The 25,851-nt window shown below is 38.6% G+C and overlaps 1 protein-coding gene across 13 annotated transcripts in view; it reads left to right on the top strand.

Annotated features, from left to right (window-relative positions):
• NAP1L1 (nucleosome assembly protein 1 like 1) overlaps nt 1-25,581 on the top strand; it is a 28,842-nt gene extending 3,261 nt beyond the window's left edge. For 4 of the 13 annotated variants that reach the window (XM_072035068.1, XM_072035057.1, XM_038174102.2 and 1 more), the window contains exons 2-16: nt 9,836-9,868; nt 10,569-10,657; nt 13,119-13,221; nt 16,438-16,579; nt 17,040-17,120; nt 17,369-17,497; nt 18,008-18,079; nt 18,720-18,859; nt 20,621-20,766; nt 20,852-20,871; nt 21,559-21,681; nt 22,726-22,758; nt 23,113-23,163; nt 24,350-24,498; nt 24,851-25,581. In XM_072035068.1, coding sequence (XP_071891169.1) covers nt 9,852-9,868; nt 10,569-10,657; nt 13,119-13,221; nt 16,438-16,579; nt 17,040-17,120; nt 17,369-17,497; nt 18,008-18,079; nt 18,720-18,859; nt 20,621-20,766; nt 20,852-20,871; nt 21,559-21,681; nt 22,726-22,758; nt 23,113-23,163; nt 24,350-24,498; nt 24,851-24,908 — 1,353 coding nt within the window. In that variant the 5' untranslated portion in view covers nt 9,836-9,851 and the 3' untranslated portion in view covers nt 24,909-25,581. Of the gene's footprint in view, nt 1-9,835; nt 9,869-10,568; nt 10,658-13,118; nt 13,222-16,437; nt 16,580-17,039; nt 17,121-17,368; nt 17,498-18,007; nt 18,080-18,719; nt 18,860-20,620; nt 20,767-20,851; nt 20,872-21,558; nt 21,682-22,725; nt 22,759-23,112; nt 23,164-24,349; nt 24,499-24,847 lie in introns of all 13 variants that reach the window. The other 9 variants (XM_072035087.1, XM_072035079.1, XM_072035076.1 and 6 more) reach the window with 4 other exon arrangements.
• Nucleotides 25,582-25,851: the final 270 nt, after the last annotated feature.

The raw sequence follows: 25,851 nt of genomic DNA, 5'->3' as shown, positions 1-25,851 counted from the left end.
ACTTCCCATTAGGAAACTGGTTGGTAAATAACAGGGCAGGACAGTCCTGTACAGGCGGCGTTTAGTCTGAGGATTGGTTGTGTGATGATTAACCTGATGTTTATGGGTCAGCTTTCATTGGTAAATTACTTTGAGTGCAAAAGCGATTATAATAGAGTTAATTTAATCTATCTGGTCCTCGCTCTGCTCAGAGGCAAGAGCAGTTCTTCACCACCTAACTTTGTTAAAATGGAGAGCAGTTCTTGTGTCTTGTGGGCTCATCTCAAAAGCCAGGTGTGCCTGGAAGGTGTCAACAGCAGAGGTTGTTTGGGGGATTTGTTTGACCTTCTGAAAAATCAAGCTACTGTAAAAACAATGCATGATTATTTTTTAAGAACTTCCTACGCTCAACAAAACTAATGTGAAGGGGAAATTTAATTATCAGTATGGCTTCATGTATTCAGTGAAAGATTGCAGATGAATGCAGCTGAAACTGTAGCCTGCAACAATGAAAAAAACAACCTCAAACCTTTGTTAACTTACATTTGAAATGTTGTATGTAGTTTTATTTTTGTTCATTATTATTCATGTCAACGTATGAATAGTTTGAGCAACTTAGAGCAATTTATTTTCCCTGAAGCTTAAACTTTTAAAATAATTTTCATTTTGGCTATTTGTGATCTGTTTTCTCTGCTGTCAGAGGCTAGGATGGGTGATCTTGCTTAGCAGAGAAGATGGAAAACTGTTTAGATCTTAGTATTGGGGAAATACAGGAGGCATTTAGGGGGCTTAATGTACATATACACAGAAATAACTTACAGTGGTGATGTTCTAGATTAACTTGCAGTGACATGGGCAGTTGCACATCAGCTCTTTCACCTGGTCTTTGTTAACTCTCAGATGAAATATGGCCAGCTTTCCTTAGTAGCTTTTCATGATCAAAATGTAAACCAAACTTTCTGGATCTGAAAACTTCAGTTTGTAGCTGTAGCTACGAAGCATTCAGCTGTGGACTTACCATCTTCCGCTTATATGGTTAGATGCTAGCATTAATCTCATTTTTAAGTGCTGGAAATTCTGGTGAAAGGATTGGACTAAGCAGGTACTGGAAGTCTGGTGTGGAGCAAGGACCCAGGCTGGAATCACAAGGACTCGTTGCAGTTTCTGACTACCTGTGGTAAAACCAGTGCAGCCCACTGCTTTGTTCTTGGTGTTGGTAAATACCAAAAGCACCAAAGTAGAGGCAGTTCTTCCACATTTCTCCTGGGACGGCTTGTCCTTGAGGGAAAGCTTTCTTTGCCAGCTCTAGTTTGAAAAGCTGTTTTAAGCATGGAGAGGTTTAGGTTTTGGGGTGGGGTGGAGGGAAAAACAAACCACCCCCCTGCCAGTGATACTGTTTACATCCCAAACAGCGTTCAGTCTGTGCTTCTGAATTTCCTGATGCCTTCACTCCCTTGTGCCACTTCTTATGGTTTGCTTCTCAAGTTCTGCTCATCACAGGTTGTGTTCAGGCGCTGGTGGAGCTGGGCCCTGAACTCATCTGCCTCATCTCTGCCAGTGTTCAGCAGGGAATTCACATCTTGTCTGCTTTTGTATGTTGAATAGAAGTGTTCAGTGGGCTCAATGCAATGACATCTGTGTCTTTGCAGAGCAATTTCTCAGTATTTTGGATTCTGAAGTCATTTGAATTGCTGCTTCTAATGTGTGTTACTTTAGATATTAGTACAATTTACTTTGCCTAGGTCGTATCATCTTTTTTTAGGCAGACCAAACTGGTGAGATCTGCACGGCTTGGCCTCTTAGCTGTGGTATCACCTTCTTCGCTGTGAGGAATTTATTAGGTACTTCTGCTGGTGCCAAAAGCACAACTGAGTGAAAGTCAGATGCAAAAGATAATTTTGTAAGTAAGCCTCACATTCCTTGGCTTTCTACAGGTGCACTCTCTGTTTCCAGACACTTGTTAAATTCTGCATCTGTAGTTGTTTGCCAAGTGCCTTGCTGCAGCCATAACCACCTGCATACTTCTCCTGGGTCCCACTGCCAGCAGCAACGTCTCACCCCCAGGAGCCACTAAACTGTATCCAAGGTAGATCATTGTCTTCAGTGAATGCTACCTTGTTGAAAGCAGGACACCTGAGAGCTTGCCGTGTAGCAAGAGCTTCATTTTCCTGGAAAAATGTAGAACTGAAGCTAACAAGGTGCTAAATACATTGTATGAGTTTCAAGGGCTTCTCAGGGAGCGGATGAGTTTCCCATGTTGCATTCATTAGATGTTCCAGCAAAAAAAAAACAAAACATCTGAAACTGTAAATAAATAAACTCATTGTTCTTTTTAACTTTTCAGATAAGGCTGTAAAAATGCTTTCTGAATGAAATTGGATAGAAACCTTAATGCTGCGGTGGGTGAGTCTTGCAGATAGTGTAACTGCCAAGGTGGTTGGGTTTGATCCTGTGGCAGTCTCAGCAGTCAACTGCCTCTTCAGCTGATGTTTTGGTGTGCACAGCTTGATACTGCTCAATGTTAAAATGTAGCCTGATTCCTGAAGTGCTTTGTTAAAACACTGGTTTTGTGTCACTCCTTCAGCACGGTCAGCAAACCAATTTGTTGTACGTTATGTACATCATAAACTGTACAGAGTAATACTCTTCGGAAGTTGTAAACATCTTTTTGTACATGAAGACTGATTTCAGCCCTGCAGGATGGGTGTTCCTTTCCCCTTATCAGCGATGGAAAGGAGAAACTGCAACAAGCCCTGCTGGTCAGTTTGTTTAAAAACCCACCATCCTTGGTAAGGCTTTTCAGATATGAATTTAAACTTCTGGATTAGTTTTCTAATGATGAAACACTGTCCCAAATAGAAATTGGTGTGTATTCTGCTACAGGATCTTGGCATCCAGAACAAAGGCCATGCTGTGTGTTAATTACTCTATTTTTAGACCAGGATCAGATCAGTGGCAGAGCCAAACATGCAGATATAGTTCAGTCCTGAATTTAAATTGCAATTCTATAGTCCATTTCCTTCTCTTTATGATGACTTTTTTCTCTGCAAAGGTAAACAGGTGGTACCTAAAATGAAAAATAAACACTACAGAAATAGAGGATTTCACTACTTGTCAACTGACTCTTCATTTCCTGCTTTAAAGATTAGAGCTTTCACCTTGACTAAAAAGTGCTTCCACACAAATGAAAGCGAGCCCTGCAATTACCAGTAACGAGTTAAATTAGTTATGTGTGTGATCACTGCCTTATTTTGAAGGTTTTTTTTCCCATAGTGTAACTGTGTGAAGTTTCCATGCAAGCTTAGAGTACCTCCAAGGTGTAAAACTTGTGCTTGCATGCCATAACAGGTATCGTGCAGAGGCTTGCAGCAGGAGTGGAATAGCTGCATGGCACAGGGCTGCAGTGGTGCTCCTACCTGAGCAGGAGCAACAGTGACAGCTGGAAGGGGAGAGAGCAGACAAATTCAGCTAACTGCGTTGTGTCGCTGGGTTCAGCAGTAACACGATCTGGAGTTTTATTCCCCAGTACCGAGTTCCCAATCTTGCTGTGTTATCAGAAGGCAAGACGCAGGGTTTGTTTTCAGGTAACTCCGAACTTGCCTAACCCCATTCCAGGGCTATTCTGAGAGGTGTCCTCCCTGTGGTGTCCTCCTTCTCTTGACCCTGCTCTTACTCATGCATCTGCACATCTAACCCTGCACAAAAGAAATACCTGGCACTTCTTTTAACCTTGCTCTTATTCAAACACTGCAGATGAAAGGGGCACACATAGCTGAGGAAGAACCAGCTTTTCCAGCAGTATTTGCCAGTTACATTGGCTTTAGCTGGCTGGGAAGCTGTATGGTCAGCAGAGAAACTTGTTTCTTCCATCTGCTAAGACATGCATCTCCCTTGCGGTGGCCTGAGTGCTTCCATCTTAGCCAACTTAGCAGTGGCATGTTGTTAAAAGTTCTCAGTGTGTTTTGAGAAACACAACTGCTCATCTGAGATGCTTATCCTATAAATCTCTGCCTGGTCCAGAAGATCTTGCTCAAGCCTCTGCTAAAAAAAAATTCCCATGTATCCCCATGCCAGTTAGCATTTCTGGCTGTTGTCTGAGTGTTGGATGTAGTGCATGAGCTGGTGGTTGCACAGTGAACTGCAGCAGAACAGATGGCTTTGGTTTGAGCTCCTGAGGAAGGGTCCAGTGGCACCTTCTTGTTTCTGTGCTGATGGAGCTGGATTCCTTGCCTGCACCGACACTGTTAGGCCTTGGCAGCCTTTACCCTTACACTGCTGCTTTCTTGTGTGTTAGCTCCTGCTCTTATTTTTCGAAGCTTGCATTTGGGCAGACAGTCTCAACTTTCTGCTCCAGATTTGAGGCATTTTATTTGTGTTAATTTTTGCTCTCCTACATTAACAACCAGAAATCTTTTGTTAACGGCAGGACTGTGAGGCACTGACAAAAGGAAATAGTCCCTGGAGAGCTCAGTGGCTAATAATGTCTTTCATCAAATAGAAGTGATGCCTTGGTGTTCCAGCGCAGGACTGTTCATCTCATTTAACTGAGACTGATTTGTTTTTTGACCTTCAGCTTTCCTAGGGTGACATTTTTCCATAATATGAATATGATCTGTTTGTAACACATTTATATCCTGTGTTAATGGGATGCACAACAGCCTCTTCATGGTGACTTTCCATGCTAATAGCATGTTTGAATGTGGTTGCGGAAGGAAAAAGAAAAGACTTGGGCCTCTGCTTGATTCCCTTACGAAACAGCACTTGTTTTAAACCTGACACGTTATTCAATTGCTCCTTTTTGAAGAAAAGCTAAATGCTCTCCCAGCTGCTGCTAAACCGTGTGATCCCTCCCTGTGTAACAGCTTTCCCATGTGGTAGTTGGTACCGTCTAACACTTGTGAAATGATTGATGTGTTTTCTTACATCTTGGTACCAAAAATCCTGGTCTGTAACTGTGCCATGTAGTACGTGCCTCTAAACTGTTCAGCCAGCTCCAACATCCATGGAAATGAGACGGCACTGAGCGTCGCAGCTCTTTGAAGTTACAGACCTCTCTTGGTGGTTTCAGCAAACTACCTACAAGAATTACTACAAACATCTGCACTCCGGGAGCCTGGTGGTGGATCTCCGTGCTACGTCCTTCAGTTTTTGGGTGGGGGTGGTTGGTGCTGCTTTATGTAAAGCAAAGGGTTGCAAATTGTCCCCCTGGAATGCCGGGCAGCAGCACGGCTCTGAGGGAGCTGCCAGTGAATGTATTCCTCTCGCGTTTCCCACTCTGCAGCGAGTCCAACTTGGCTGGTGTGGTGTAATTTGTCTGGCACCTTTGGTTTCTGCATGCATTGCAAATAGCAGTTGACAGGACTTAATCCTGATTTTTTTAAATGCAACTAGCTGTCTTCCAGCTGGGCTTCTTCTCATTGCTGACATCTGACTTAGGCCACTCAGTTTATTTTCTGTTGCAGCTTCGTAATTGCACGTAGGGCTTGCTAGTTCTAGGCATTTTCTGCTCACATCTTACTTTCAGTTGCCCAAGGCTTGCCAGCGACGGAAGGAGGCTGAGACTGCTGTGCTGTGGGAGAGCTGACTTGCCTGCAGTACTCTGAATTACTGGCTATTGAGGGAATTAGCTTGGGCAGAAGGTAGATTGCTTTTAAAGACATGAGGCTTGGCTTCGGTATTCTCAAAAGGCCTGTTTGTGTCCCTTGGACGGCTTGAGAAATTTCTCCTACTTGCTATAGCAAGCTAATTGGGTGAGTAACTCCTCCAGAGGGAAAATGTTTCCTGGAAGGGGCAGGATGGGCATGGTGCATGGCAGGTCACCCACAGAGGTGCCGAGCAGCTGAGATTCAGGGCAGACTGCCAGGAGAAAGCCATCCGGCTGCAGGCACTGGGGCTGGGGGAGGCCTCGCCTTGGCAGCTGGCTGCGAAGTCACCTCGCTGTGACCTGTCCTCCCGGGGCTGGGACGATGGCAGGGTAAGGTGACAGCAGCACGCTCCCTCGGGGTGCTCAGCCTGACCTTCTGCAAGGGAAGGCTGCTGGGCACAGCCACAGGCTTTGGCGTGGGCACAGGGGGCTGAATGTCTACAGCTGGTGTCCTAAAACTGAGCTCCACCTCGGCGTAACTGCTTTGTGAAGCAATAGCTCGTAATTGTCAGGGGTTACTGATGGACAGCTTGTGGACAAATGCATGGCCGTGTTATTACTTTCTGCATGTGTAGGGCTGCACTTCTTAAATGACACCTCACTTCCAACTTTCTTTTTAAGCATGATGACAAAGAGCACACTTTTGATACTGTTTTGGTAAGATTGAAATTTTTGAGGGAGATCTGATAATTTTTTGTAATTCTGCAGCACACTCTCAAAACCGTGACTAAGCGCGTGATTTTTTTTTCTTTAAGTCTCCTAACCTTTCAGTTATGAAAAAGAAGGTGCTCCTTGTGTGGCAGCAGGCTTGTGATCAAGCTTCAGCTCTCTGTGAAAGGTTTAAAACACTGTACCCTTTAGAAAGCTCCTACTGTAGCTTGTGTTTGTGTTCTTTTGCTTCCTTTTTGTAGCATTAACTTCCTATGTGCTGTCTTTAAAGCTGAGCACAGATAAGATAAGCATTTATTTTCCTCAGTGTTTTTTTTACAGTAAGCAGCAAAACATCTTTCCCTGTATGCGAAGCCTTGGGGCACCTCTGCCTTTGACCATAATTCAGTGCTCCTGGCTGCGGCTGCTCAAACAAGAGGGAAATGAACGTTTTCTGAGTGAGGAGGTTGTTTGCCTGCTGGATTGGAGCAGTGGAGACTCATAATCCTTCCTGTGCATCTCCCAGGGATGATGCTTCAAGCAGTGATACCCATGAACGTCTCTTGTCACTCGTGCCAAGGTGCAGCTGCTGTTCCCAATCCTAAATGAAAGGAGTGGGGAACGAGAGCCGTGGTATTCTTCTGGAAAGCTGAGAGGAAGGAGCATTATATGCGAAGATTCGGTTTTGGGGAGATAATGCATTTCAGTGTTGCTGTTGTATCTGAAGCTCCCAAAACTGGGACCTTGTAGTAAGTGTTGTGCAAGACCGTCTCCTCTTAGGGAAGGTGTTTCCTCAATACTCATCTGCCTCTGCAGTTTTTTCACCAGTAGAATTGTGTTTGTAGAGAAGCTTATGGTTATTTAAGTAAATGACAAGCTAAATGTGATGCAACTGTATAGCCACGCTGGTGGGTAGCACAGATCAGTCTGCCTGCCAGCACAGCGCTGCTGGCACGGTGCCTCGCAGCCTCGTCACACAAGAGCTGCTTTCTAGAGCTGGCAGATGACAGTGCCATGACAAACAGTAGTGTCTCCTCAGTTTGAGGAAGAAACCTCCCAACTGCAAATGTTCTGATATGGAGCAGTGTAAAAAAGCAGAGGGCAGATTAAACACTGAGATATGGCAAAAGCTGATGCAAGGAGAACAAAACAGGGTAAAGCAGATAGGAACACGTTGAAGGGAGGTTCTGAACTTGCCAGCTGACATGCTCTACTTGAATTCCCTGAAAAGACTTTTTCCAAAGTTGTCCAAAGGCTTGGAGTGAGCTGGGCCCTTGTTGCAGAAGGTATGGTCCTGAAGTATGGAGATACAGAGCAGGCACAGCCGCCCCTTGCAGAGATGGGAGCTCCCCAGGCAGGGCTCTGCGCTGCTGTGAATGCTTTCAGCATGGTGACACGTGGCCTCGGGGAGAGGGATGAATAGTGAAAGGATGAAGGTGGTTGATGGGGGCGGTTATTCAGAACTGTAGAGACAAGGACCCGCTGAGAAATTCAAGAACGTGGAAACTGCTGGTGAAACTTCATCTGCTGCTCTTGCTCAGCACAGAAAAACTTGGCTTAATATCTGCAGGCTGTTGTAACTAAAACCCACATTTCGGTGCTTTGATGCTTGAACAATATCAGCTCGCCTGCATTGTTTCAGGGAAGACAAATCAATTTCATAAACTAGCCCTTATTATGGGCTTGTTAAATATCTGTACTTGTAAAGCCAGTGTTTTTTTCTGAATGTAGCTGAAAGCTACAGGAGTTTCTGGGGGAATTCTTGCTCTGTCATTGCTTGTAGATAGCCCTCTGGTAATGGCCTTTGTTGGGGATGGGATGGATACTTGTTAAACATTGTTTTAGCCTGACTTGGTCATAGCTGATCTCATGGCATCATTTAGAAAAAAAGCTCAGTTGAATTTTGAAGTCAGTCTGTTTCAGCAAACCTGAACCTGGAGTGCTTCAACTGCTGGCTTGGGGAGACACCTGGGTTGTGGTCCCTGGTGCACCTTTGAAAGAGCTGTCTCCAGATAGAAGACAAAGTGCTGTTTTATGTGGAGAATGGAGACGGGGAAATGTTGATCTCTGCATGGAGCAATAATAGTTAATGGATTGTGTCTGTCCCACTTGTATGACAATGTGCAGAAGGCAAAGTGAGCTGTGCACCTAGATTGGGGCTGCTAGCCTCTTTACAAAGGTCCTGCATGAAGGTGTTTATTTTCACAGAATCACAAAATCATCTAGGTTGGAAGAGACCTCCAAGATCACAGAGTCCAACCTCTGACCTAACACAAACAAGTCCTCCACTGAACCATATCACTAAGCTCTACATCTAATTTGGCATTGATAAAACCTTTTGCAAACCAGAAACCGTGCTAATTGTGGTATTGCTCAAGAAATATGGAGGCTTCTAAATGAGCTGTAGTTGTTGTATGTTCTTAGTTTCTGTAGGTCTTCAGTCTCTGCTGTCACTTATTTGAGAATGGTTTGGGGAGGAGGCTGGGACTGGTCTAGAGGCAGCTTGCATCCATGTGTGAACCTGGGGTCACACAACAAGCAAACACGAGCTGGATCTTACAGAACTTCCAATGAGTCAGAAATGTTCCTGGAACTCGTCAGTTTCTTAATGAATTGTTGCATGATCTTGGGTTTGTGGTAGTGCTGCTGTTCTGTTTGATAGGAAATACTGCATTTTTCTGAAATAGATGGACAAACAGCTGGTTTTCTGTTTTTCCACGTACGAGGGAATTGAATCTGGTTACATGCAACCAGAACATATTACCAGAAACATATTTTTGTAGTCTAGATTTCAAAGTATTGTTTTGCTGGCGGAAAGTGTTTTTCATCTTGTAATACATTTGAGAACGCATGTGCTTTGTGGCATGCGAGATGTGCAATAGTCTCAACACGTCGTATTTGTAGGCTTGAGCATGCTTATGGTGATGCTGAGGTACTTAAAATTCTGATTGTTTAGGACATGGAAATTAGCTCTGTAATTAGCTTGGTGCAGTGTCATCAAATTAATTATATGTGGCAATTCTCTGGGTGTTTTGAGGAACTACTTGGATTGGTTTTGTAAAGCTAGGATTAAACATGAATCCACAAGAAGGCATGTTTAGTATTAAAGAACATGATTCAGCAGTAAGAATTGTCTGCAATTACATGCTGAAAGTGAGTAAAATTTAGCAAAAGGGTTTTTAGCACTCTTGTTACTTTACTTTTTCTCAGATTACGTTTCATAATTTTGTTACTTTTAATTAGATAAGATTAGTTACCAATTTTTGATATTAACACAATCCTGCGATACAAAATGCAATGTGTTTTTTTTTTTTTCCTGGTATTTAAATGTATGTTAGTAGATTTATTGGCTCTAAACCAGAGTGACATTTTCCAGTATTTCTGTATGCTTTAGAGTGAAAGTTCAAAACATTTGCATGGGGGCTATGCCACTTTAGACTACAATATGTATTTATCCTATTTCTAAAAGCTGGCATAGTTTGTTTCCTTTTAAGTGTTATGGCACTTGCCTGTAGAGCTTGTAAATGAAATCTAATGCTGTTTTTGCATTGTGTTTTCTTCTAGGGTTTGAAATCTGAGCATGGCAGACATCGACAAGTAAGTAAAATCTGTAGGTTACTGAGGCTGTAGCTGTCCTGTTATGTACTTCAGATGCCTGTTCCCTCCAGATATATGAGGGACAGGGTCTATCTACTACAACGTGATCTTGACTTTGTGGCAAGATGAGTTTTACAGCATTTGCACGTGGGAGGAGAGCCCGAGTTGCTCATGCCAAATTGGTTTGGGATCTTAACTGTATAAGACGGGTAAGGAACCAGTTAACTTACCACGTTAGCTGGAATTCTGTAGGGAAAAATGCTAGTACTACCCGTTACCATTATTTCACTGAACGTAGCTTTCTCTGTACTTTGAATGTGTGTAGTTTTGTGGGATTTGAAGTATTGTTTGGGTGAATCTAATCTCAGTTCTCAAGGCCTGCACATCATAACAAAGAGGATGCATAGGGCAGGAGGAGGCTTGTACTTGCTGATATCAGTAGGAGCTGAAGGAATCCTTCTGTAAAGGAATTTTAACTTCAAAACTTTGAAAAGGTGCTAGTTCTATAAACTGCTCAGTCTGAAACTAACACTGAATCTATGAAGACAAATTTGACTTTGGCTATTACAACTTTCGAATTTTCATAGATTAAAAATTAGTGCATCAGTTTGCTTGTACCAATGTGATCTCTGACTCTTTGAGCTCATTTATAATTTAAAAAAGTTAACTTATTAATTCTATTATTAAATATTCCTAATAGCAAAGAACAGTCTGAACTTGATCAACAAGATATGGAAGATGTTGAAGAAGTAGAAGAGGAGGAAGCTGGTGAAGATGCCAACAGCAAAGGTAATGTTGAAAACAAGTCTTTTGAAGTAGCTGCATATGTGCTTTCTTGTTAATGTTAAAATTTTCTTCTTAAAAGGAAGTGGTAAAGCTTAATGGCTTATACAACAGAGTAGTCTCTGTTTAAATTCTGAAGCAAGGACTTTTTTCCCTAGTTGTGTCTTTTATTAGTTGTACACTGTTGTTCATTTTAGTCATGGTCAGTACCAGTGCAAGTAGACCTGACCACCTGTAGGGTTGTATAATTGGAAAAGAGAAGGTTATTGTGGATGTGTTAACAAATTATTTCAAAGCTAGTAGCTGATAGCCTTTTTCTTAATAAATAAATAAATAATACATATATGTATTATTTTGATTGTTTCTCTCAAGAAGGCCTGAACATGTATGAGAACACTTGTTTCATCTCTGTGCTGAGCAGTCCTACTCAAATGTTACAGTTAAAAATTGGGGATGCAGATAGTATCTGAGAGCAATTAGCCAAATGAGAAATAGCTTGTATGAGAGATGATAATCTCTGTAATAAAATAGCTTGGATTGCTGATAATGCTACATTCCATGTTTTCCTGAGCAAAGTAGTAACACTAATGAAAAACTAGAAAACTTTCCTCAAGGTGGCGTTAGAGGCTTTGTTATCACTATTGAAAGTGTTTCCAAAGCTGGATTGCAAAATTTTGGATAATGTAGGTCAGATGAAGATGCTTACAATAATTAAATGTTAAATAATCAGGTGTCCCAAAGGAACCTAGAGTTGAGTAATGGTATTTTTAGTATTTAATCCCAGCAATGATACATGAGGATCTGAGAGGGGAAATCACACTATATGCATGTACATCTTGGAGGGAAATGGAGTTTTGCAAGTGAAGAACATTTCAGTACTAGGGAACTTTTCAGTCTTCTGAAATGAAGACTGCCAAGCAGTTCTTTTGCTGGCTTTCTAGTGTCTTTTACCATGCACATTTTTTCCACATCCTAGCCTTTTTCTTTTTTTTTTAACCTGGATGATTTAATTTTTAAATATATTGAAGACTGTTCAGGTAACACTTAAGTAAAGCACTCTTGCTTTTTGGTAAAAACCTAACTGAAAAACAAAAGGTTAATGTATCCAAGGACTTGCAGAACAGATATGGGGTTGGCTTTCAGTTTGAGGGAATGTTGGCACTGGCATGCCATTTTTATGGTGTGTACAGGTTTGGTATTTAAAAGAATACCTCAAAACAGACTCAAATTGCACAGTTGGGTAGGTTTTTAGGTTAAGGAAAGTAATGATTAGTAAGACCAGAGCAAACGAAGATAGCTTAACAAGATGGTTGGTGTTAACTAATGTGGTATTGTGCTTCTAAGAAGCAACTACATCTACTGCTGAAATGTGTCTTTATGGAGATACTACAGGCTTCACAGAACAGGCCTCTTTTTTGGGTGTCACTTGAGATAAAATTTCTCAATATGTAATTTAATTGGTAGGACATAAAAGTAGAAGAGGATGCTCACATGGTTATTCTAGCGAAGGGCATAGAAATGGTGAACTGAATATTACTTAACAAAAAAACAACTTGATGTATCAGGAAGGATTGAAAAGCTCCACATTCATTTGAAGGTGCCAGTTAATGAAGATATTTTCTATGCCTTATGATATACTACTTGTTTGCATACCTGTAAATGTTGAAGATGGGGGAAGAAGGCAAAACAGCATGATTAAAAATTATAATAAATTCTTATTAAAATGAACTTCTACAGGTTGCTTAGGCACAGACTTTGAGCTGAAGTAAAAGAGGTGATGATACAGAGCACTTAAGCTAGCAATTTGTGTGTTTTCTAAAATGTACTTCTATCATATAATTTGAAACAGATTTCCCATTTGGGCAAAATGATTTCTAAAGAGGTTACTAATAGAAATTAAGTACTTAGCACTGATATTCTGTAATCAATAACGTGTCAGACTGAGTTGATTGGATTGATATGCTATTCCTTTAAAAATGTTCTAATGAATAATTTATTTTGCAAGAAAAAATATGTAAGCATAGATTTGTAAAAAAAAAAAAAAAAAAATTAAAAAAAAACTCTAAATCCAAGTCTGAAGCAGTCTTGTTTCATCTGAAATGGAATGGAAATCCCAACTCCAATTTTGACTTCTTAAATTAACGGCATGAAATCTACTACTTTGCATTTTTCTGATGAGTTTTGAAGTAGAAGTCAAGTAGAAACAACGGATGCTTTTAGAAGTATCATGTAAAGCCAGACCTTTTAACAAAAGCTCGGTTTGCTGAACAGTGGCAATTTTAATCCAGGTTTTTGATGAGGATGGGATGGACTTGATCCATGCTTCTCAAATAGATGTCTGAAATACTTTTCTGCCTGTATTTCTTCTCACAAATGTATATAATAAACTTACTGCTTTTTATAGTAATCCAAGATGAATCCAGAAGATGTACTTTTTGCATTTACAGTTTTTTCTTTTCCAATTTAGCTCGGCAGTTGACTGTGCAGATGATGCAAAATCCTCAGATTCTTGCAGCTCTTCAGGAAAGGCTTGATGGTCTGGTAGGAACATCTACAGGATATATAGAAAGGTAAAATACTCTAATTTAGTATGACAGAGTGGTATACATGTATATGGTGCTCTTGCTTTGTGAACGTTGTAGGATTAATAATCATAAACCATTGTTCTGCCTAAATAGCAAACTAATGTAGTCAGTCTAGTGCATTTCAGAATTAAAGGCTTTTTATTTGAGCATTTCTGAAGAAAAAGCATCAGCCACTAAATATTTTAGCAGTCCCCTGCAGTTGTGAAATGGCACACTTACGGGTATTTTCCTGCTCTTTGGAATATCTTTTGTAGGTTTGCCTTAATCTGAAACATGGGCAAATATATGGTCATTTTATGGTTATAGTGTAACCAGAAAGCTAATAAAATTAGGGATGTTGTATCAATCAATAGTTGATATGGACTCCTTATATGCAACCTTGAAACAATCTCTCTTGCTTGCTAAAATTTTCTTTACTCATGCTTTAACAAGTAGATCTTTTCTTTATTTTTTTTGTAATCTGTGTATGAACTTTTCACCATATTCATGTGATTTGTAAAGCACAACTTATCTTACTGTGATAGGGTCCTGCAGAGCTATTGATGGTAACTGGGATAGCTACTGAATAACAGGCTTTGCTGCTGCTACTCCTACCCCCATGTTCCTCTGCTACAGATAGTAGCACAGAACAAAAGCACGCATAACTAACAGCAATACCCTAATAAATGCAAGCCCCAGAAGAGCATGGGAGTCAAAGGGGACACACAGGTCCTTTCTGGACGCTGTATACTACAGGCTTTCTATATCCAATTATTTTTCTTCTGTTTTTTCAACAGATGTTAGTTAAGGACCTGAAAGATTAGTAGAAGTTGATATAAGAATTGAGCACAAGTCATAAGGTTGATGAATTTTATATGGCATTCTTCTAGTCAGCTGCTCTCTAAGATACTGTACTACTACTTCATCTGTTCCAAGTACAGTAGGGCATTCTCTTAAAAAAGCATTGCAGCTTTGCTGTTGTACCAAATGCTTAGTTATTTACAGTTTAAAAATAGTTGTAAAATGTGTGCAACTTTAATCTGCACTTTTTCAACATACGTATGCTGATTTAACCATGCTTTACAGGTGCCTCTTAAATGTCTTCCTAAATATTTTTTAAAGTTTGTTTATATATGGAGTCTAGACACTAAGGAGGTGCAAGTCAGCAGGAATCTGGGATCCTAAAAGCCTGTTATGTGGGCTGTAAAGGAACTAAATGCATAAGCTGGTGGGAAAGATAAACACGTTCCAGGAAAACATCTATCTACTCAGGCTTAGAATCCACTAACTTTTGGCAATTATTCAGTAACTCCTTTACCTGTGCCTGGCTACAATAATTTTAATGAAACTTTTCTAGGGTAGATTTTCCCTCACCTACTATTTAGACATTGCATTCTTGTGTTACTGTAATGTTTTCTAGTTGCTTGTATTCATAGAATGGCTTGGGTTGGAAGTGACCTCAGATATCACTTGGTTCAAACCCCCCTGCCATAGGCAAGAATGCCACCCACTAGATCAGGTTGCTCAGGGCCTCAGAGCGATGAGTTTTACTTGCCATTATTGTACTTGTGCAGTCTGGTTCAGATTTCTTGGTCTGCTTCTCCATTTCCTATTTTTGTATTAGCTATCTCTTTGAATCTACTTTTTTTCTAGAATTTATGGACATTATAAATGTAGTAGATGTACAAATTGTAAAATTTGATCTAGCTGGCATGGACTGTATCAAAATACAGCTTTCTGATGTGTGCGAAAGATTCTAGACTTTCTAATAAAGGAATTAAAATTTGTGTTCAGATGTACTGGAATTGGTTATGTTGCATGTTATAGCATTAGCTTCTTCAAATGTTGCTTTTTTAATATGAAATTATGAAGACTAGTATTTAGTCTAAATACATGCATGTGGAGTTAGGTGGGTAATTATTGCATGACTTACCTATACAGTTAATTATTTTCTTCCTTACCACTTTTTTTTTCTTGAACTGAATTTGCTACTTTGGTTGCTTTTACATCATTCTGATGTTCTTGAAGTGAAAGATGCAACAAATGGTGAAGTTGACTACATTCTAGAAAAAGTGATAGCAACTTGAATGTTATCAACTCCTTTTGAACACTTATGATTAAGCTTTTCTGGTAGCATGTGTAGCAGATGTACTTTTGCTCAAGTCAGGAGGTTAAGAGAAATCTTGACTTACTGGTTATCTGTGTGTTGTCTTAGTAAACAGAAATAGGATATTTATATTGAGCATAGAGTCATTAGGGAGATGGATTTCACATTTTAAAGTGAACAAGGCTCTTTTAGAATGTGTCCATATCCTACCTAATTAGAGGTCAGATGGCATTAGTAATATGAACTTCCACTGTTTAGCGTACTTAACATATTCTGGTTACTTACTCTAACCTGACTCTGATACTAACAATTAAAAAGCAGCTGTTAACTACAGTGTTCTAAATAATGTGACCAACTGCTTAAATACAGAAAGTTAACATGGTAATCTTCTGTAGCCATATGCTGGGGGCTGTCTCACATCATAGGCAATGGAGGCTGTCAGCAATCTACCCCATGGATGTCACTAATAGCCTTCACATAGGTAAATTTCTGTCCTAACAGTATCTTAGTGTAACTTCCCATAAGTGAAACTACTATTAACAGTTGTAGTTGACAACTCTTTACAATTAAAACTGCATTAATTGCTTTCCTGTTACACATGTATAATATAGAGGCTCACTTAGAAAAAACAGTTCTCGCTCATTTTGGGAGGGAAGGGGAATATGAAGACAGTAGTCCTAGCTTCTTTCCCAAATGAAACAAATATGAATGTTGAAGATTGACTTCTGTAGTGAAGTAATAACTGTCTTGGACTTTCATAAAACTAAACAAATTAGTAGTTAGTTCTTAATTATGCTCAATCTTACAAATTTGCTGTGCTGCTCAATGATAATGTAAAGCTTAATGGGAAGTTTTATACAAGTCTATCTCATGATACCCCAGGTATTTGAAATTCTTTGGTTCTCTTTCAGACTATGCCTGTTTTTAAGAGATTATGATAACAGTTTCAGTCTGCATGGTACAACGGGTCATTGGTTTGATTTGTTCAGCTTTTTAAGGTTTAAAATAGAGTAAAATCTGTTTTGATGCAAGGTGGTTATTAAGGGGGCTGAGTAAGGAGGGGTAACGTGTTTAGAATGCAGTGTTTGTAACAGCTCTGTCACTGAATTTTTCAGCTTGCCTAAAGTTGTTAAAAGACGTGTGAATGCTCTCAAGAATCTTCAAGTTCAGTGTGCACAGATAGAAGCAAAGTTCTACGAGGAAGTTCATGAGCTGGAAAGAAAATATGCTGCTCTCTATCAGCCCTTATTTGACAAGGTATTTTAATGCTAATCTGATTTGTACTTAAAAGATTTAGTTAAAACACAAGGGAACATAAACTGAAAGCTTATGCATGTTCTGAATTACTTTGGTCTTATATGTGCCTGTTCACTTGAACTGACACCATTTTACCATTCATGTGAACATCACTGAGGTTAAGGGGGAGAAAGGCTCGGTCTGCTCTATGATTAACAGAATCACTTTGGTATATTAGGCCTCATCCTGTTAACTGAGCAGATGTTAGGTGATGTAGTAGCCTTTCTGGAATTCTTGCGCTTATTTTAGTGAAATTTATTTATTTGAAAAGCTGGTAACTGATTAGCATTTCTAGGGCCAGAAAAAGTTTTGATAAGTAGTTAATATGTTGTATGAAATTAGGATGAGCAATTTATTAGTTATTAGGTATTGATGACTGCAATAGCTAGATCATAAAAATATTCGTGGTCAAATTTTTCAGCGGAGTGAAATCATCAATGCAATCTATGAACCTACAGAGGAAGAATGTGAATGGAAAGCAGATGTTGAAGAAGAAATTTCAGTGAGTATTATAATCGGTTCTCATCAATATCTCGAGCTTTAGCATGAAACAAGTTTCAGTATGGTAAATAAAGCTTTCTTTAAAAAAAAAATCAAAACGATTGCTTTTAATAATAATTTATAATTGATTGCTTAAAGTATGCACATGAAACTTAATCTGTGCTGTTAGCTGTACTGCATAACACAGTTAACAAGCCTGGTGGGTTATGCTTTTAAAACTTGGAAAACTAACATTTTTATTCTATTAAGGAGGAAATGAAAGAGAAGGCCAAGCTTGAAGAAGAAAAGAAAGATGAAGAAAAAGAAGACCCTAAAGGAATTCCTGAATTTTGGCTGACGGTATTCAAGAACGTGGACTTGCTCAGTGATATGGTTCAGGTAGGTGGTAGCCCAGGTTGCCTTGAGGTTGCTTAAGTACTTAATCCAAGTGTGCTCTTTAAGGAAGAAGTAGGAACAGTACAGTACTTAACAAGTCTGTTGGAGAGTGAAAATGAAGTGAGTGCTTGGATGTAATCTCTGGGACTTTATTTGACTCAAAGCAGAGAGCACTCTGAAATATCTTCTTGCTGTGTTCTTATTTGTGGAACTTGTAATTTTACCTTACTAATGCACTTTCTGAATACATAGGAATGTGTGCATGAAATGTATTGTTGCTAAAAGCTGTATTTTGTTTGCATGGGATTCAGGCTGTGTAATGCAGCAGAAATTCGGTGCTGCTGTTGTTGCCACCTGCTGGTCATGTATGTGGAAAATGTTTCCCTATTGTAACGAGGTTCTTGTCAAGGATCACTCATTCTAAATACAGCTTTTTCTCTCTGCATTGTCTCTTAAATCTGTGTAATTTAATCTTATGAAAGTTGAATAATTGTGTTTTTTTTTTTTTTGCAGGAGCATGATGAACCTATCCTGAAACACTTAAAAGATATAAAAGTGAAATTTTCAGAAGTTGGACAGCCTATGGTTAGTTTAACCTACTGAACAAGATTATTATATTAAAGCTTGTGTATATCAATAACATAGCCTGTTATAAGAAATTATCTTATGGCAGTATTGAGAAATATACAGCTTCTTGTCCTAAGAAAAACAGTGCAAGATTTAGTGCTAGCCCTGAAGTACCATATGCATTTATATTTAACTTAACCTTCAGATTCAGATGAGTTAATAAGTTGGCCATAGTGTTTGACTATTTCACCTCTTTAATTTTCAACATTTTCAGGTGCTTTTTGTATAACTATTGTAATAGTATATAATTTCCTTGCCAGAGAGCAAATAGCTTGCTAAGCTTTAATATTTTAAATTTATAAGCTGTTTCTGTAACATAGCACCAGGAAATCTGTACATCAGGAGATCGTATGTCATTGCTGCAAGCAGTGTATTAAGTCAGAAGTGCAAGAGCAATGGATTAAATGAAAATATTTGAATATTTATTGCACAACTTGGGCAGCAAATTCAAGAACAAGTTCTGTGCACCACTTTAATATTGGTAGAGATGGATATGTTCTGTTGCATGTATGTTTTTTGTTTGGCTGTTAAGTATTTAGAAGGTAAAGGTATATGTAGCTAAATTGCTAATGTTGTCTCTCTGCAATTCTTTTTTAAGAGTTTCACATTAGAATTTCACTTTGAACCAAATGACTATTTCACAAATGAAGTGTTGACAAAGACATATAGAATGAGGTCAGAGCCAGATGATTCTGATCCCTTCTCCTTTGATGGGCCAGAAATCATGGGATGTACTGGGTAAGTGCTATTGAATAGCTTTAAGGTAATGAAACAGTCTCTTAGTTATTATTATTCAACGGTAGACTTTTATAGATCTCCTAGGAAGGTGCTGGAAAAATGCTGTTACCCAGTAACTTGTAGGCTAGGCTCAGGTTGACATTTTTAGTGTGTATAAGTAAAATAACTTTTTAAAAAATGCAATTTTATATATTCAAATTAGTCTGAAACACCTAAGAGTTTATTCTTTGTGTCCATCTAGTGTTATTTTCAGAGTTTTTAACAATTTATGTACTATAAATGATATATTTAATAGTTTAATATATATGTGCATATAAAACCACAACTGTACCTATAAATGGTCTGCAATCACTGAAGCTGAAATGGAAACTAGGTAGTATAATATACCAGTAGACCTTGATAGCTTTATTTTTATTCAAAACTACTTTGGTCACTTTTTTTGGAAACCTTATTTATGACATGCAGTTTTGAGAAGACAAGTCTAGTTTTATATTCTGTATTGCAGTAGTCCAGTTTGTTTTATAACAGTTGAATGTTTGCTTCTCTGTGCACCTTTCAATTAAGCTATTTATGAATAGAGAGCAGTCATCTGTAACTCTAGTTTCCTCATGATTTTGAAAATGTCCCATTCCTTTCTCAGTGATCTCTTCTAAATTAGCTGTAGCTTCTTAAATTATTTAATCTCTTTTCTGTGCACATCCACTGTGAACAGAAAGAAGAGACATAACCTGAGTCATAATAACTGCCCTTATCAGGTATATCAGGGGTTTATGTATGTATCACGACTTGCTTATGTATGTATCACGAGTTGCTTTTTTGTTAATGCCTCCTTAATGTTTTGACTGCCCACCTGAGCACTCTTACTCTTTTGGGCAGTATACAGCCTGTTGCTGTATAGTAAGATTTGGTTTTACCCGTGCACTGCTGTGCATTCTATTAATACTGTCTTTCATTGCACTTCATTTCAGTCATTTAATGTAATATGTTGCTAAAAATGTCCTGAAAAGTTTAGTCTAACTGCTTGAGTATATTTGATCAAATTATTTTGTGTTCCGCAATTAGGATTGTTACTGAAAAGTGTAAGTCCTGGCAGAGGTCCCTGTAACATGACTCTCTGCTTTTACGAAAATGATTTATTCCTAATTCTTGTTTTGTATTACAACGAAGACAGCTTATTCTTACTGAAAAACAACTTCTTTCCTTTGAGTATTTAAGGGATCTAATCCAGGAATTTCTGCAAGTACAGGCAGCCTTACTTATGTCACTGCTTTATTTACTTTGTGTACTTTGCAAGAGTCATTCAAGCCTATGCATATGATTTTGGTCTGTAAGCGGCAAGTAATAAGAAGAAATTACATATGTGCTTGATGCATTATTTTAAGGATTTATTGGTTTTATAATGTGAGTAGTAAACCTCAACATATTCTAGTTTTAATGTATTAAGACCAAATATGACACTAATGTTTTGGTCACACTAAAAATGGTGACATTATTTTTTGATAGGAAACTAGGTAGAACTTTGTAGCAGATGAGACTTAATATTGCAGAGATTGAATGGTGAAGGAGAAGGTTCTGGATGAAAAAACTTCAATCCTAAAAAAAGGTATTTTTTTTTTAGTGAGTATAGAATAACATGAAAAGATAGCACCAATTAAATGTTATCCTAACTTTATATTTACTGTATCCCTTACAGTTGTGATAACCTCAGCAGGTATTAGTAACAAGTAGAATTTTTCTAAGCTGCAACTCTCTTCTTTCCAGCTGCCAAATAGACTGGAAAAAAGGAAAAAATGTTACTTTGAAAACCATTAAGAAGAAGCAGAAACACAAGGGTCGTGGAACAGTTAGAACGGTGACAAAAACTGTTTCCAATGACTCCTTCTTCAACTTCTTTAGTCCTCCTGAAGGTAAAGAGATTATTAGTTTATTTATGTTAATTTTAAATGTCATCATATATACTTCACTCACTTGTCTTCCTTCTTTCTTTTACAGTTCCTGAAAGTGGAGACCTGGTAAGTTGTTTTATCAAAAGTAAGGAGTTTGGGCTGGGGGAACCACCAGTGGAAGAATTCCTGCCTTTTTATACAATGTGCTTGTTCATATTATTTAGGAATTTGTTAAATAGGTTCAGCTTTAAGTGATTCTGTGTTTGACTTGGGAATATTTGTGATAAACAGTTTGTGAATTTTCCTTTACTAAAATTGTTTTTTTCTTTTTTAATTGGAAGGGGTAGAGTTCAGCTTAGTTCACTTTAACAGCTTATTAGAGCACAGAGCATTTTTAGGTGCTCAACTGCTTTACAATGGGTTGATTAATAGGAACCATGGAGATATTTAATTGGGCTCACCTGGTTAGTGGTTAGTTCTTAATGCATGCAGACTGAAAGTCTATGGGAGGTATTGAACTATTTTTGTACTTAGATGTAAGTTGGGATGTGGGGGAGGAATAAAATTTTAACTCCAGAACTTTGTATGATTAAGCTTACTAAAGAAGCAAACCACTAACTGCATGATGTGAGTAGAACATCTGAAGTGTAATACTTGGTCTTACAACCTCAGTTTCTATAAAGCAAATGATGAACCATGAAGTCAGCGCATGGCATTTGTGTAAATCTAGTCACATCAAAATCTCTGCAACTTGTGTTTTTGCATCAAAAGTAGTTATTGACTTAGTTTGGAAAATGATGTTGTTTTATGCAGGATGATGATGCTGAGGCAATCCTTGCTGCAGACTTTGAAATAGGTCATTTCCTACGTGAGCGTATAGTCCCCCGATCAGTATTGTACTTCACGGGAGAAGCTATTGAAGATGATGATGATGATGTAAGTAATGGTCTTTCAAAGTACTAAAGGCTTCCAAATGTTGCTTAGAGACTGGGTAACTTTGGACTATTATAATTAACATTAGCTTACTTATAATGGGAGGTATCACCGTTAGTTTCAGATACACTTCCTAGGGTGTTAAATAAGGAGCAGTGGGAAGGTAATTAATCTTAGAAGTAGTGACTTCAGAGTTTTATAACAAAAGCAGTGATAGAAGCTGCATGCTTAGAGGCATGCATGAGTAGAAGTTTGTGTGTATGTGCATAACAGAAAGAGGGGTGTGCGTAATACTTCCACTGAAATACAGTGAGCTTCTAGAGAATTAATCCATCTGTTTATATAGCTTGTCAGAATGTTCTTTATAGTTATAGTGATACTTAGCTTCCCAGTTTCTTGAGTTTCAGGTCTGATCCTTTCAGGAGGGCACTCTTTAGTGAAATGTAGATACACACATTCAAAGCATGCTATTTCTTTAAAGCCAGCTCTGCAAAAGCTTTGCTTCTTTGCATTTAAAGGAGCTAAGGTTGAAAATCAACCCGCAGAAAACAAGAACTGTATATAGATAAAATATTTCCTTTCCCCTGCCTCCCCACAAACAAGCATAGTTTGACAACCTTGATGAATTTATTGAGCTGATTTGGGTGAGATACATTCAGCATTGAGCTGGGTTTTCAGAATGTTGAAGGGTAACCTTTAGTCCAGAGCAGTGGATGGGGGTTGGGTGGAAGAGGGAAGTGATGGTATAGACTGCCTGATGCTTTGACATGCCCTGCTGGACAGAGGTGTTAGCACAGTTTGATAATCTATTCCAGTGTAGCACATAAGAAATATAAAGCAGGAAGCTTTCTCTGCCAGAGTGTAGCTTAAGAGATTATTCATGCTGATTCATGAAGCTTTTTAAAATCTGTCAGCTATAGGATGCTCTCTTAAAGCACAACACAATGTGGATGGTCTCTGGCACCTACTTAAGTTATCCTGAATGAATTGATGTCTGAAATGACTGCATTTATGACCCTCTCAAAACCATTTCTTTTTTTTTCCTAGTATGATGAAGAAGGTGAAGAGGCAGATGATGAGGTGGGTTGACATATTCCCTTGGTTTAAATGGTTCCCTTTCCGTTGTCTGTCTGGAATAAGTTCCTTTAGTTTTTGAATGCTTTGGATGCTCAGTTTAAGTTATACTAATGAATGTAAGGTACAACAGCTTGTCTTTATGGATCCAGACTGGGAGGGGAAAGCAACCCTAAGATATCTTACGAATCAAGTTGAAACAGTAAAAGGTGATGCACTTTGTAGAGGGTAAACTAATACCAAATGCGTAATTTGAAGTGGTAGTTAATTCATTTCAGAATAGAATTTAATGTTCTTGAAAATGGTTTGGGAAGCTAATGTAGATAAGCTAGCAAAATGTAAACAACTGTTTTCTTTTAGGAGGGGGAAGAGGAAGCAGATGAAGAAAACGATCCCGATTATGACCCAAAAGTAAGAAATTACAAGGAGTATTTGAGTTTACATCTTCATTCACATTCTTAGTGATTTTTCTGGCTGAGACTGTTTTAGTTCCAGTTCTGACAGTAATGTTGATGTGGCAACTTTTTTTAAGTTCTTTCACTAAGAAATGTTTTGTAAAAGTAATGCTTTGCTTTGAGCATGGAGATAGTCAAGTTTGGTTTTCCTATAAACTTGTCTTGCAGCAAGTTGCTGTCTTAGTTCAGTGATGAAAATGTTGAACAGAAGTCATAAGAACATGCAGAGAACTGTTCAAGTAATGTGTTCAGGTTTGGGGAACATGTTGCAAGCTGATTCTTGTACTGTGCTGGGGAAATCTATCACACTTTTTTCAAGGGGAGGTGACAGTGAACCTGTTTTTTTTCTTGAGGTAGCAGAAGACAAAGTTCAGGAACGCGTTTACAGTCAAGCACTAAGATGTGGACAGCCAGCAAACTGGCAGCTTTGTTTTAAGTTTCAGTCAGGGCAAATGGCTATTAGGCTTGGTTAGCTGAAGGTGATTGCAAGGCACTAAATTGACAGGTTTTTTTACTAGCTGAGCTAAAGGCATCTTGGAAACACCTGATGGTGTAAGCTGCATTCAAAACCAAAACTGTGTGAACTCAAGATGTCTGCTGTGACATGTTCCTATTATTTCAAATGAGGCAGTATATTTTTCAGTGGGAATGGTTTGAACTGCAATCAAAATACTATAATTTTAACACTAGTTGAAAAGATGTGGGGTTTAGAACTATTACTCAAAATATACAACCTGTTGAGGATGTTTCAGCTGCAATAGTGTATTTAAATTGCTTCCAGTTCACGAAAGTTTTGGAATCAAAATGAAACAGATGAAAATTGGACTTCTTATTTTTACCACTTGAGATTGCTTTTTGCTAGGCTAACTAGCTAAGGGCAAGATTGTTTCAGAGAACTGCCAAAGGCTTAGAGAGGCAGATAATGTGTGAAATAACAAATAGTTGTAAGCTAATCACGGGCTGAGAGTTAGCACTGGGGTTGTAGAATAGCAAACCCAGGCAAAGCAGTGTAGTAAAACTTGCAACGGAACTTGTAACCACCCAGACACTTTTCAATAAGTGCCCATATTATACTGTTAGGTGTAGTTGATTGCCTGCTTCAGCATAGAAATGCTCTTAATTTGCACTTGGGATTTTTCTAGCAACTGGAATTTATTTCAAAAGAAGTTTCCAGAGTGCTGAGAACGTACCATGATTTGGTGTTTCACTGTACCACTATGCAATGGCTTCTAGAGAAAGGCTGTGCCTTTATTGACTATGGGAAGGCTTTTTGCTTCAAACTGTATATGAGGTACGGTTGTTTCTGAAGCCTATGCTTCTGAGCCAGCCTGTTTGATATGATATGTAACTGACCTCCTCCTTTTCCAGTTTTGGTGTCAGAGTATCCCACTGCACTTAATTCTGAACTGATTTTTGTTCTGCATCCATCATATATATGTATGCATTAACAAAAGTGTTGTGAATGTGCCACACCCAAAGATGATTGGTATCTTTGGTTGGCAGTATTACTAACCCTGGGCAATTAGCTTAGGGGAAGAGATGCAAGAGCTTGAATACTGGAACTTGAGGGTGTGCTTAGCAATTCTAATAACTCCTTTAAAGTATTGATATCTGTAAACTGATATTTCCTTTTTTCTCAGCAGAAGGATCAAAACCCAGCAGAATGCAAGCAGCAGTGAAGCAGTGTGTATGTGGCCTTGAGGATTACCTGCACTGTAATAGCCTAAACACAACTATTAGTTACTTACAGCCTTATGTTTTGTATCTTGGTAGAATTAAGTAACCGATTTGTTAAAAAAAAAATAAAATCAAAAGCATAAGAACCAGTTTAAAATGTAGGTTCAATCTACCTAGCATTTTAACAGTATAATTTTCTGCCAATATGTAGAATGCAGTAAATCCCCTAAAGCATGAATGTTAATTCATTGCTACATAGTTTGGTTCTTGTGAAGTCTTTGTCATGTAGCTATTAGACTGCAGCTGTGAAGATTATCAGAACTGTTAACCGAGACCAATATTTGTTTAGAGAAAACTCTCTCCTGAAGAACCAACCAAAGTATTTTTCAGCCCAGTAGTCTGAACGGGTTTAAGTCTGCTTGCACTAGCTGTGCCTTCATTACTTTGTTATAGAAATGGCAGTGACTTGTACTAACTAGGAGATGATGATGATGCATTTCGAATTTGACTACTTGAGAAGATTAGTATGACTTGTTTAATTTCCAGCGAGACCACATTAAACATTCATAACTGTCAGCTTGTTTATGCTATGGGTTTTGTATTTTATGTGACATAGTGATCTACAAAAGAAACCTAGTCCTCATATTAAGGTTATTGTTTACCACTGGGGTGTGAATAAAACCTAGTATTTTCAGAAGCTAGTCTTGTTTTATTATGATGTGTGTATCTGCATGTGGAAACTGATGAGGTGTATCTTTCATGCTGCTGTTCACTCTTTGCTAGAAACAAAAATTGAGTCACTGAAAAGCAAGTTACATAGCATTTTAAAAGCAGTTTGGAAAGCTTTTGATTCACACTTCCATTTGCAGCGTGATACTTGTGAATCTGAGCTACGTGTTTCAGCAAGTGGTCAAGACTGCCATTTTGAGAAGATGGTATTTTAGAAGTGGGGCTAGATCTGATAAAA

The sequence above is a fragment of the Anas platyrhynchos genome, chromosome 1 (genome assembly GCF_047663525.1).
Source record: "Anas platyrhynchos isolate ZD024472 breed Pekin duck chromosome 1, IASCAAS_PekinDuck_T2T, whole genome shotgun sequence".
NCBI classification, from domain to species: domain Eukaryota; kingdom Metazoa; phylum Chordata; class Aves; order Anseriformes; family Anatidae; genus Anas; species Anas platyrhynchos.
The sequence above is the reverse complement of the archived record's forward strand: the minus strand, read 5'-3'. Positions and strand labels throughout refer to the sequence as shown.